Source organism: Elephantulus edwardii, unplaced genomic scaffold (assembly GCF_000299155.1).
Source record: "Elephantulus edwardii isolate Elephantulus edwardi_28Jun2011 unplaced genomic scaffold, EleEdw1.0 scaffold00196, whole genome shotgun sequence".
Taxonomy (NCBI): Eukaryota; Metazoa; Chordata; class Mammalia; order Macroscelidea; family Macroscelididae; genus Elephantulus; species Elephantulus edwardii.
Genome location: NW_006399946.1, coordinates 2,878,001 through 2,891,266, shown reverse-complemented (window position 1 = coordinate 2,891,266; position 13,266 = coordinate 2,878,001). Strand labels below are relative to the sequence as shown.

The following is a 13,266-nucleotide window of genomic DNA, read 5'->3' as shown; positions in this document are numbered from 1 at the left end:
ATATCATCTCACCCCAGTCAAAATAGCAAAATTTAACAGAACAGCAAGCAACAAATGCTGGCGAGGTTGTGGAGAGACTGGAACCCTTATTCACTGTTGGTGGGAGTGTAAAATGGTGCAACCACTGTGGAAAGCGGTTTGGTGCTTCCTCAAAAAGTTGCAAATAGAGATACCATTTAACCCAGCAATTCCATTGCTGGGAATATACCCTATAAAGACCATAAATGACATCCAAGCAGATATATGCACACCGATGTTTATTGCCGCTTTATTCACAATAGCAAGGAGTTGGAAACAATTTAAGTACCCATCAACAAACGAATGGATAGAGAAGCTGTGGTATATTCACACAATGGAATACTATGCTGCTTTGAAAAACAAGGAACTCATGCAATATTATTCAAAGTGGGTGACCATGGAAGACATTATGCTGAGTAAAATAATCTCAGTCACAAAGAGACAAATATTATATGGTGCCACTGTTATAGAATGAGGCTGACATGGGGGGTGGGGGTAAGACTGAGAAAACCTGGATAAATTATGTTTACTGCATTGAAAAAAAAAAGAATAGTTGCCTAATATATTTAAAAATTGCTGCAATTTAAATTGCATATGAGCAATTAATGTTCTGTTCCACAATCAGCCTCAATGCTTGTTTAGACAGCTGATAATGAGTTCTGTATTGTCTCTTTCTATAGATAAAACCAATTTGATACTTGCATAATCCTTTAGGTAAGATCCATGTATATAGTTGTCATTTATGTTATTCTGGTTTTCTGTAAAAAGGTATGAGCAATGAATAAATTATTGATTAAAAAAAACACAATGTATGAGAATTTTCACTTGACACACAATGTGAATAAAGGAATTTGTGAAACACAATGTTTCTAAATAAAACCCAATGTATATGAATTTTTTAAAAAAAAGAAGATAAATATTCTCACCACTGGACCAACTGGCAGCATCAGGATGAATGGTGAAGAGATTGAGATTGTTAACAGCTTCAGTTCGCTTGACTCCATAGTCAACACTCTTTTCACCAGCAGCCAGGAAATTAAAAGACGTACTGCAATGGGAAAGTCTGCTGTTAGGGACCTCTCAAAGTACTGAAGAGCAATGGTGTCTCTCTGGAGACTAAGGTGTGTTTAATACAGGCCATGCTGTTTGCAATCACTTGTTATGCATCAGAGAGCTGGACAATGACTAGGGAGAATAGAAGAATTGATGCCTTTGAGCTGTGGTGCTGGAGAAGAGTGTTGAGTGTTCCTTGGACTGCTAAGAAAACAAACAGATTCATCCTAGAGAGGGTTAATTCGGGCTGCTCCTTGGAGGCAAGGATTCGGAGGCTTCGTTTGACGTACTTTGGAGATGTTGTAAGGGGGGACCGGTCCTTGAAGAGGGACATCATGCTTGGGAGGGTGGAGGGACAGAGCAGGAGGGGAAGACCCTCTATGAGGTGGATTAAGTCAGTGACTGGGGTAATCGGATGGGTGTGTTGGAGACAGTGTTATTAGCACAGAACAGAGCAGAGTTTAGGGCTGTTGTAAATAGGGTCACTATGAGTCGAAAGCAACTTGATAGCACATTAGGACAACATGCCATTTTACATATTTGTCTCCATTTCTGACTTTATATTTTCAGGTATCCCTGTTCAACTATGTATTTTTGATTTCTTGGGCTTTTGCTCTGCCATATGCCAAGCTACGCCGCCTGGCTTCCAGTGTCTGCACTGTCTGGACATGTGTGATCATTGTCTGCAAAATGCTATACCAGCTCCAGACTATTAAGCCTGAGGCCTTTTCTGTTAACTGCTCTTTGGTGAGTGTCAAAGATACACAGATCTTCCTGACTTCCCTTAGGGAAATGAGGCAGATATCTGAGGAACCTACAACCCCAAGCACATTCCCTCTATCTTTTACATCATCCCATCCAGGATGGACATATCATGCGCTCTTCTAACCTTGAGAGTTCATCTTTAAAGTTCGTTTTTCTCTGCCTAACCCTCCAGTGTCCCTTTGCTCTGATCTTTTGAAATGTGTGGTTGTTTACTCCAGTTTGTCTTCTTCTCAGCCAAATGAAAATCAGACTAACATAGACCTTGACCAGTTGAATACGTCGATGCTCTACAGCAGTCCCATTGATCCCACGGAGTGGGTTGGCCTGAGGAAGTCTTCACCTTTGCTTGTCTACCTGAGGGTAACTACTTCATTATCTTTAGTTTTGATTATAGTTTGAAATTCTTTCCTTTGAGGCTCTTGTGCTAAAAGAAATTGGTCAAGTAGTTGGAAACTGATTAAGAAAAGTATGACAAATGTATTCATAGGAGCATTATATAACTATTAGAAGACTGAGGAAGACTGATAGATCAGACATTGAATGATGTAAAAATTAAAACAGAGTCAGTGTTAGGAATCTCAGGGTACAGTGTAGAGAAAATATGTATGGAAGAAATCTGGGAAAGGCCCCCAGAAAAGCAAATTTCTCCCTTTATCAGTCAAAGTAACTTCAGACATGTTTCTACTGAAAAACGTGTATATTATTATTTCTGCATCATTCTAGATACTAAACTATGGGGGGGGAAGAAGGCAAAATCAGATTAATATTTAAATTTAAAATTTTCAACGTATTATCTCTGATGGGTAAAAAAATATTGAGTGAAATATTCCAAATTGTCAACAGTGATTATGTCTGTGAAATGCATTAATCATTACAATGTTTTTTAAAAACATTTTTTAAAAGTTCTTGTAAAACAAGTCTAATGTCTGTGTCATTGTTGTTGATGATGTTGATTGTCATCAAGTCGAGCACCACTCATAGCAACCCTATGAACATTCTAATCTGTGTCATTACTAATAAAATTATATAATACTTTAGAGGCATTAAAATAACATGGCTTTGAAAAAATGAACTTTTATTGAAAATAGTTAAATCAACATAATGAAAACAACATCCTTCAGATTTTATATTTTACTTTGATGAATCCTTTGAGCACTCTGAATAATATTATATAGGCAATGAACTTAAAAACAAAACCTATATACTTAGCATTTAGATTTAAGTGGACTAATCTTATTTTCTTAGACTGAATAGGTTTCTATTTTTTTTCTCACACAGTATTTATAATGCTACCTACATAAAAGGACGCTATAATGATAAAATAAGTTGATATTTGAAAAAGAGAGTTAGAATATTGTCTGGCACATAATAAAGGCTCAAGAAATGTTAAATGTTAAGATTTACATCTTTGGAAACCCAAAGAGACTTTACTATAAGTCAATAGCAATGTTGTTGTTATTGTTAGGTGCCGTCGAGTCATTTGCGACTCATAGCGACCCTATGTACAACATCCCTAAACCTGCTCAATCCTGTGCCAATCGTATTGCCTCTGACACACACATCCCGATTACCCCAGTCACTGAATCAATCCACCTCATAGAGGGTCTTCCTCTCCTGCGCTGTCCCTCTACCCTACCAAGCATGATGTCCCTCTCCAAGGACCTGTCTCTCCTTACAACATGTCAAAAGTATGTCAGACAGAGCCCCAGAATCCTTGCCTCCAAGGAGTAGCCTGGTTTAACCCTCTCCAGGGTGGGTCTGTTTGTTTTTTTGGCAGTCCATGGAACATTCAATACTCTTCTCCAGCACCACAGCTCAAAGGCATTAATTCTCCTTCTATCCTCCCTAGTCATGTCCAGCTCTCTGATGCATAACAAGTGATTGCAAAGACCATGGCCTGTATCAGGCAGACCTTACTGTTATATCATTATTTTATCATCATCATCATCATCTCTCAATTTACTGTTCTTTCTAGCTGAGTTCTGTGTTCAAAAATTCCTCCTCCAAAAAAAAAATTCTCCTCTAGCTAGCAACCCACTCCAACTAGTTTATATCCTTGTTTATATCCTTTCCTATTTTTAAGCTTCTCTTTGCCAGCAAAATTGAACTACCTTCATAAAATAACATAAGGTAGCTAAACATGTGGTGTGTATTGCTTCAGGAATGGAAATAAGTAATAGCAGTCATTTGTCTAGAGAGTCTGTATCTGGTTGTTGTAGAAATTAGTATTATTTGCATAATGGAGATAATTCCACCCTTGTTATAAGAACATAGGGAAAAATAAACATTGAGACTGAGCTCAATACTATATAAAGGCAGAATATCATAAAACGCTATTACTTTTTGTTGCTGCTGTTATTAGGTGTCATCCAGTTAACTCGTAGCCAGCCACCTTATGAATCTTCTCTTATTGTGTGCCGTCCTCCTGATCTCTGACGTGCATGAGCCCATTATTAAAGCCACAGTGTGAAATCTTCTTCTCTTTCTCTAACCTTCCATCTTTCCTAGCAAGATGTCATTTTACAAGGGCAGACACCTTGGAACTTCACTTAAGACGTGATAATGAAACAGAACGATTTATTATAAGGATTACTTAACTATATGAAACCACACAGCGTTTTGCTTTATGTAATTGTTTTTCTTGATTGTAGAATAATCTTCTGATGCTAGCTATTCTGGCTTTTGAAGTTACAATTTACCGACATCAGGAATACTATCGGGGTCGAAACAACCTTACATCTCCTGTATCAAAAACCATCTTTCATGACATTACAAGGCTACACCTAGATGATGGACTTGTTAATTGTGCTAAATATTTCATAAATTACTTCTTTTACAAGTTTGGATTGGAGGTGAGCTTCCTTTCTGGTGTTTTAGCTTTTTTTCTATAAAAATGATATAATCATGCTTGATCAGTTGTCCACTGAGACCTTATTGCATACCTTCAGGCCATTTTAACTGTTCACTCAGGATTGAAAGAAGATATTTCTACTGTGAGGTTACCTGGCTACATCTTCCAAGATTATTTTTTAATGCCCAGAACAATCCTTTGGTAAACTTGGCTTCTATGGGTTTCTGTAGCTTTAGAAATGAGCTCTTATGGCATTACATGCTGAGCTGCTAACTCAAAGGTCAGCGGTTTGAATCCACAGCTGCTCCAAGGGAGAAAAACTGGCAGTCTTCTATAAAGATTTACATCTTTGGAAACCCAAAGAGAGTTTACTACAAGTCAATAGCAATACTATGTTTGGTTCTGGGGTTTACTTTGTTTCTTTTTAAGGATACTACATGATTAATCTTTTACTTTTGTTGATTTGGAGAGTTTTACCTTTATACAAAATTAACTTTCTTCCTTAAATAGTTGTGTTAGTACCTATCCTTTAATATATTGAATTTCAAAGAGTGATGCTTCATGACAAGGTCATTATTGTACTTTCCTTCACACAGCTTATAGAAAATATTGTTAATAGTGACATGGTAAGTTTTCCTTTTGTAAGTAATCTATATAAGATTTTTATCCTCACATTAGGAGAGCAGAAATTGGGAAAATGGTGGATCTACCAGGAAAAAAAATCAGTTTCTTTCATCTGCATAATCTTGACACCATCACTACTCCCATTCCTGTGAACCTAATTTTTTTGTCTTTCTATCCTATGCAGACCTGTTTCCTAATGTCAGTTAATGTCATTGGTCAGCGAATGGATTTCTATGCCATGGTCCATGCCTGCTGGCTGATTGCTGTTTTATATCGACGCAGAAGAAAAGCCATTGCCGAGATCTGGCCCAAATACTGCTGCTTCCTGGCGTGCATAATTACATTCCAGTACTTCATCTGCATTGGCATCCCACCTGCTCCCTGCAAAGGTGACCCCATCTTCCCCACAAACCAATATGAAGTCATTATGTAGTGGACACTGGGGAGAACAGAGAATGACATTGATTCCTTGTCCCTAATTCTATATCTGCAGATTATCCATGGCGTTTCAAAGGTGCCAGCTTCAACAACAACATCATCAAGTGGCTCTACTTCCCTGACTTTATTGTACGTCCCAACCCTGTGTTTCTTGTCTGTAAGTATTTCATCTACAGGTTTTGGTTTTGTATTTGTTATGAATTCTGCTCATGTTATGCATTAGTGCCTCATTTCCTCTGCTGGAACTCTGTATTTATCTAAAGGATTATCTTTATGCATAATATCATTAGTTATTGAATATCACCTACACATATACACATTGACACACACACACAACCTTCAGAAGGTAAGCTAAACAGCAGTCCTTGTGTTTTGTAATGTATTTGTTTCTGGCTGGTACTAGACACAGGCCAAACTTAAAGATATGACTGTGGTAGCCAGGAAGACACTTTCCAGACTTCAGGACCTCTGAAGTGAGGCTGTAGGTGCAAACTTTTCCAAGGGAAAGGCTAAGGAACAGAAGGCTTCAGGTAGCCACATTTGAGATGATAGAGAGCACTGAGTACCAAAGGAAACTAAAATGTAAAGGTCTGGCTCAAAGACCTTCAAGTTTTAGTTTTAAAAGCCATAAAGTAAGGACATTATGATGAAACATAAGGCTTGATACTGCAGAGAGACCAGACTGGTGCAGAGCATATGCTCCAAACATTCAGTGCTAAGAGCAGTTCTATGGGTTTTCTCTCCTCCAACCTCACAACCACACCCAATGTTTCACTGGTTATCCACAACCCTGCCCTGGGTTTATACTTCTGTGAACACTCTCAATTACAAATGCAAAGAAAGTTAGAGAAAATAAAGAAAACAGAAATGCCTGCATGTACTCCATTAAAAACAATTAAAAGATGTGAAAATTACTCAGCTTACTTCCTCAAAACTTTACAGGGAAAAATGCAAGTAAACATTATCATTTCATTAAAAAGTGGTTATTAGTACTTCATGTTTTCAGTAATCAACATTCAACCTAAAATCTGGAGATTCACCCAATGAGAGCCTCTTTGCTGTCCCCCAGTGGGGAAGGGTGACTTGGTCCTGACACTGGCACCCAGGATGAATGAATTCATCAGCTTTGGAGAAAAACTCATACTGCCTGATGACTTTATTGTTGTTGTTGAGTACCATAGAGTCGGAACCAACCTGTAGCTGACCCTCTGGTTTTCAGAAGCAGTTAATCCCAGGGGGAGGAGATTGCCCATCCTTCTCCCACATAACAGCTGGAGGTCTTGACATGTGTGCCTTTGGGACTGCAGTGCTGCTTCTTGCCACTAGATCACCAGAGCGCCATGACCCTTTATTAAATAAGGTTAATATTCAGGAGCATAACAGAGCATCATTAATCATTGTATCTTTGACTTGCAGATGACTTCATGTTGCTTCTGTGTGCTTCCCTACAACGGCAGATTTTTGAGGATGAAAATAAAGCTGCAGTACGCATCATGGCAGGTGATAACGTGGAGATTTGCATGAACCTTGATGCAGCCTCATTTAGCCAGCATAACCCAGTACCAGACTTTATTCACTGCAGGTAACAAGAGCTTTACATTTCTTAAAAACCTTGTGGCTATGTGTATTTCATTTAGATTCTGTCTCTATGTACAATATCTTCTTCATTATACTTGGTCCCTTACTCTCCTAGTGCCACCACTTAAAAAAGATACTGGCTTTAAAGAACAGATATTTCGTTTCCTATCATTCTGGGATCTAAAAGTTCAAATTAGGCTCACAGTCATGTCCATGTCTCTTAGTGCTGGTGATTGCCAGAAATCCTTGGCATTCTTTTGTTGTATCTAACTTTATTTGTAGTATCTTCCCCTCTGTGTTGTGTCTGCGTCTATTCTACTATTTTTATGAGACACAACTCAAAAGTAATTAGATTGAGGTATGATCTACTGTGGTATGACCTCATTAGCATGATCAAAGGAAATTCATATTTCCAAATAAAATAATATTTACAAGTACAGAAGTAAGGATAGGATCATATTCACAAGTACAGAGGTTAGGATACCCACGGTTCTTTTTGGAGTGACACAACCCAATCCATAACACTTGGGAAACAAGTCAGCTCACATGTACACCCTAAAGTGTAAAAAAAAAAAAAACCAAGCCAAAAATTATGTTTACTTTTGACGGCCTTTACCAGTCTTTTCTTGCCTCAATTTTCTTTTCCTTTTATACAAAACTTAATGGCACCACTTCACATCACTATTCCCCAATGGAGGCACACTAACCTGGGTGGGCATTCAAGGGTGCTGAGCAGGAGGTTGATGCCTTCGGCCACATTCTGAGCTAGGATTTTAAGTGGACCTTCCCAAGCTCCATCAATAGTGCCTTTCAGCCCACCTTTTCCCTTTCAGTCTAATGATAGCCTGATCAAACTCTTTCTAGAGCTGGGTTTTGGCTGGGTTAAACATCTTGCTGTACGTTTCTTCTCTGCAACTCCTTCCTTTCTAGTTAAGTCTTATCCATTCAAATCTATAAGAATAAAATTCAGCCACTATCTTTAGGAATGTTACTATGTTTGTTTGATGTTTTCTATCTCCTTTGCTATTTGTAGGATTTCAAATTAATCATGTAACTACTCTGATACTGTTGTTGTTGCTGTTGTTGTTGTTAGGTATAATTAAGTCAAGTACCACTCATAGCAACCCTATAAACTATAGATTTAAACCTTTTCCTATTCCATGCCATCTTCATCTCTGTTTCAGTCAGTGTGTCAGTCTATCTCTTTGAGGGTCTTCTCTACATCACTAACCCTCTATCTTTCTAAATATAATGTTCCTTTCCAAGGAATAGCCCCTTCTAGCAACATGCCCTAAGTCCGTAAGATGAAGCTTCTTTGCCTCCAACGAGCACTCTTCCTGCATGAAATACTGCAGTTCTGGAAATCTAATGAGACGCCACATTTGCAGTCATAACACAAGTGTTCAGTCCACAGTGGACACCTTCAGGATACACAAGCCAGTAGTACCTCCCCACATCTGAAGTCAGCTATCTATCCTGCTGCTCACCTCCAAGAATGTCTTATCTGCATGAGCTTCATCACATCCTACCTAACTCTGGTACTTCAAAAATCTATGAACACTGTTTTGAAACAGATAAGGGACAGAACTGTTTATATGATTATGCATTATATGTAAGACAAAGGTCCAGAATAAGAGGTGCATTGCAAAAAGGGCTGTGGGGACAAGAAAGGGAAGATGTGAGGGAGGAAAATTTGCAAAAAGGAGTGAATGAAAATCCAACTTTCCTGTAAATTTTCATTAAAATAATGATTAAAATTTAAAAAATTAAAACAAAATTTGTATTATTCTCTATTTAATGTAGGAATACCTTTGGTTGAAGTCCACATCTAATATTTATTTGTTATATTAAATGTTACAATTGAATAAAATATGATTGGTACCAGCTCTGTCCCAAATAATTGACAGTCATGAAGCCATTTACCTTAAAGAAAACCTCACAGATTAAACATTATTTACTGCTAACAAAAAGGTGGGCAATTCTAACTCATCAGTGGTTTTGTAGGAAAGAGATGGACAGTGGGATTCCACAAAGATTTACAGCCTCTAGAACCCAATGGGTCAGGTTTACTGTGTCATGCGGAGTTATGGTTTTGTTTTGTTTTTAGGAAACAATATTGTTATTTGTCTAGTTTATAGGAAGTAATATTGTTACCATAGGTCCTTGGTAGACAGGGAACTCTGGTAGTCTAAAGGTGAGGAATTGTGCTCCAACTTAAAAAATTGCAGTTTTAATCTACGAGCTGCTCCATGACAGGAACATAGGCAGTCTCATCCTGCGTGATTCACTACCTCTGAAAACCCATTGGGCGGTCAGCTATGAGTCAGCTCCAACTAGATGGCACATAACACAGACACACACACACACACACACACACACACACACACTCACTCACTCACGCTGTAGGTAAAGCATAGAGAATAGGCAATAGCAGAACAAAGATATGGTCACAGTCAGCCTAGCTCCAACACTGAATGCTAAAGAACTTACTCTTCTGTCTTTCCATGCATAACAAGCTTTAAGAATTAATTTGCCTAACAAGGGCAGACATAGAATGCTTGAACAGACACATCACAAAAGAAGAAATTGAACAGGGCATAAAAAGACTTTGCCATAAGAAAAGTCCTGGACCAGATGGTTTCACAGCCGAATTCTATCAAACATTCAGAGAGGACCTAAAACCAATTCTACTTAAATAATTTCAAAAAATTGAAGAATAAATGCTCTCAGAATCATTCTGTGAAGCATGCATAACCCTAATAGCAAAACCATGCAGAAATATACCAAGAAAGAAAACTACATACCAATATCTCTCATGAATACAGATGCAAAAATCCTTAATAAAATCCTAGGTAATAGAACCCAAAAGCACTTAAAAAAATCATCATGACCAAGTGGGATTCATAACAGGTATGCATGTATGGTTAAGCATTAATCGCCATCGCAAGAACCGGGAAACAGCCCAAATATCCAACCACAAATGAATGGATTGAGAAATTATGGTACATTCACACAATAGAATACTATGCAGCACGCAAGAGCAATAACTCTGTAAATTATTACCTAACTTGGGAGGGACTGGAGAGCATTATGCTGAGTGAACTAACTCAGTCCCACAAGGATAAATATTGTATAAGACTGTTAATGTAGAATCAGTATAAGGATCCAGGGGTGGGAAAGGATGGAAGCAGAGGGATGCAGATGTGCAGGGGGAAAGGGAGTTTAATCATTGGGTTGTGCAATTTGATGGGGGGTTGAGGGAAATTGGAAAAATTTGTTAGAATTTGTATTAGAATTTTGTAAATAAACCAATTTTAAAAAGGAATTAATTTGCCATGATATCTTACATGCTACTTTGGTGAATAGAGATCTCAATGTAAAGAAAATAAAAATTCTCACCACCAGCCAACAGGCAGCATCATAATAGATGGAGAAAAGATTATAAATGTCAACACTGTCATCTTTCTTGGATCCACAGTGGATAAACTTGTTGCTAGCAGACAGGAGAGCAGTAGACGTATTGCACTGGGAAAGTCTGTAGTCAGGGACCTCTTTGAGGAGCAGTGATGTTGGTTTGAGGACTAATGAGCACCTGAGTCAGGCAAGGGTCTTTTCAATAATTTGTTATGCATCTGAGAGCTAGACAATGAATAAGGATGACCAAGAATTGATGCCTTTGAGCTGTGGTGATGGAGCAGAATACTAAATATCCCTTCACTGCCAAAAGAACAAACAAATATGTCTTGGAGAAAATGTGGCCAGAGTGCTACTTGGAGGCAATGACGATAAAGCTTCATCTTACATTCTTCGGACGTTTTGATAGTAGAGGTTATTCCTTCTAGAGGGGCATCATGCTTAGAAAGGAGGGTCAGCAAAGGAGAGGAAGACCCTAAACCAGGTGAAATGGCACAGTGATTGCACTAATGGTTTTCAGTATGTTAGAGATTGTGAGGATGACATAGGATAGAACAAGGTTTAGGTCTATTGTTCATAGGATTAATATGAGTTAAGTGTGGAACCAAGCAAGCTGAAATTGTCAACAATTTCAATATCTTCTACATCTATTAAGATGCTGCCAATTGGTGCAGTGGTGAGAATCTTTGTTTTCTTGACATTGAGATTCAATCCATATTGAAGACTACAGTCCTTGACTTTCTGAAGCAAATGCTTCAGGCCCTCCTCAGTTTCAACAAGCAAGGTTATGTCATCTGTGTAATATAGATTTTTGATGACTCTTCCTCCAATCCTGATGCTATATTCCTCCTCACAGAGCCCAACCTCCCAAATGATCTGTTCCACATATAGATTGAAAAGGTTTGGAGACAAGACACATCCTTGACACAATCCTTTTCTGATTTTGAACCATGTAGAGTTTCCTTGCGCTGTTCTAGTGACTGTCTTCTGGCCTAAGTACAGGTTTCACATGAGCACACTCAGGTACTCTGGGATCCCCATTCTTTTACTTGTTATGCATCAGAGAGCTGGACAATGACCAAAGATGGCAGAAGAATTGATGCCTTTGTGTTTTGGCATTGCAGAAGAGTATTGAATATACTATGGACTGCCAAGAGAACAAACAGGTCTGTCCTAGAAAGGGTGAAACCAAGCTGCTCCTGGAAGGCAAGGATTTTAAGGCTCTGTCTCACACACTTTGGGCATGGTGCCAGGAGGGACCAGTCCCTGAAGAAGGACATCATGTTTGGAAGGGTGGAGGGACAGTGCAGGGGAGGAAGATCCCAGATAAGATGGATTGACACAGTAACTGGGGTAATGAGGGTAAGTGTGTCAGAGACAGTGAGATTGGCTTGGAATAGAGCAGGGTTCAGAGTAATTGTGCATACAGACACTGTGAGTTGTAGTCGCCTTGACAGCACATAAGAACAACAACAAACAACTATGTGTTTTGCTTGAGTCAATGGCACTTAACAGTTTTAGTGAGTAGTAACTGAGATTTTAAAAGCTGTGATTGGCCAGATAATGTGAAACTATTCATGTTTCCCTGTCTGAAAAAAAGTTGTTGTTGTTGTTGTTGTTGTTACGTGCCTTCGAGTCACTTGCGACTCATAGCGACCCTATGTACAAGAGCTCTAAATGCTGTTCTATCCTGTGCCAACCTAGCCATCTCAAACACACTTATTCCCACCGCTCCAGTCACAGAATCAATCCATCTCACCAAAGGTCTTCCTCTCCATCGCCACCCCTCCACTCCGCCAAACATGATGTCCCTCTCCAAGGACCAGTCCCTCCTTGCAGCATTCCCAAAATATGTCAGACGAAGCCTCAGAATCCTTGACTACAGGGAACACTCTGGCTTCACCCTTTCCAGGACAAACCTGTTTGTTCTCCTAGCAGTCCATGGTATATTCAACACTATTCTCCAGCACCACAGCTCAAAGGCATCAATCTTCTTTCTATCAACCCTATTCACTATCCATCTCTCTGATGCATAGCACATAATTGCGAAGACTATAGCCCGGATCAGGCACACCTTAGTCTCCAGCCTGACATCATTGCTCTTCAGTACTCTTGAGAGGTCCCTCACAGCCGACTTTCCCAGTAAAATTCATCTCCTGATTTCCTGGCTGCTGTTACCAAGAGTGTTGACTGTGGAGCCAAGTAAATTAAAACTGTTGCTATCTCAATCTCTTCACCATCCATGCTGATGCTGCCAATTGTCCCAGTGGTTAGAAGCTTTGTTTTCTTGACATTTAGCTTCAGTCCATATAAGAGGCTTTAGTCCTTGATCTTCTGCAGCAAGCGCCTCAGGTCCTCCTCAGTTTCAGCAAGCAGGGTTGTGTCATCTGCATAACACAGGTTGTTGATGATTCTTCCACCTATCCTGATGCCACATTGCTCTTCGTATAGCCCAGAGTCTCGTCTCAGATGATCTGTTCCACATACAGATTGAAAAGGTATGGCGACAGAACACATCCCTGATG

At 39.1% G+C, this 13,266-nt stretch overlaps 1 protein-coding gene across 1 annotated transcript in view; it reads left to right on the top strand.

The window, feature by feature from the left end:
- The window catches only part of PIEZO2 (piezo-type mechanosensitive ion channel component 2), a 731,335-nt gene that overhangs the window by 536,369 nt on the left and 181,700 nt on the right, over positions 1 to 13,266 (top strand). The window contains exons 19-24 of the mRNA XM_006897012.1: positions 1,642 to 1,818; positions 2,071 to 2,196; positions 4,488 to 4,688; positions 5,496 to 5,700; positions 5,805 to 5,906; positions 7,166 to 7,331. Of these exons, the coding sequence (XP_006897074.1) occupies positions 1,642 to 1,818; positions 2,071 to 2,196; positions 4,488 to 4,688; positions 5,496 to 5,700; positions 5,805 to 5,906; positions 7,166 to 7,331 (977 nt within the window). The remainder of the gene's footprint in view (positions 1 to 1,641; positions 1,819 to 2,070; positions 2,197 to 4,487; positions 4,689 to 5,495; positions 5,701 to 5,804; positions 5,907 to 7,165; positions 7,332 to 13,266) is intronic.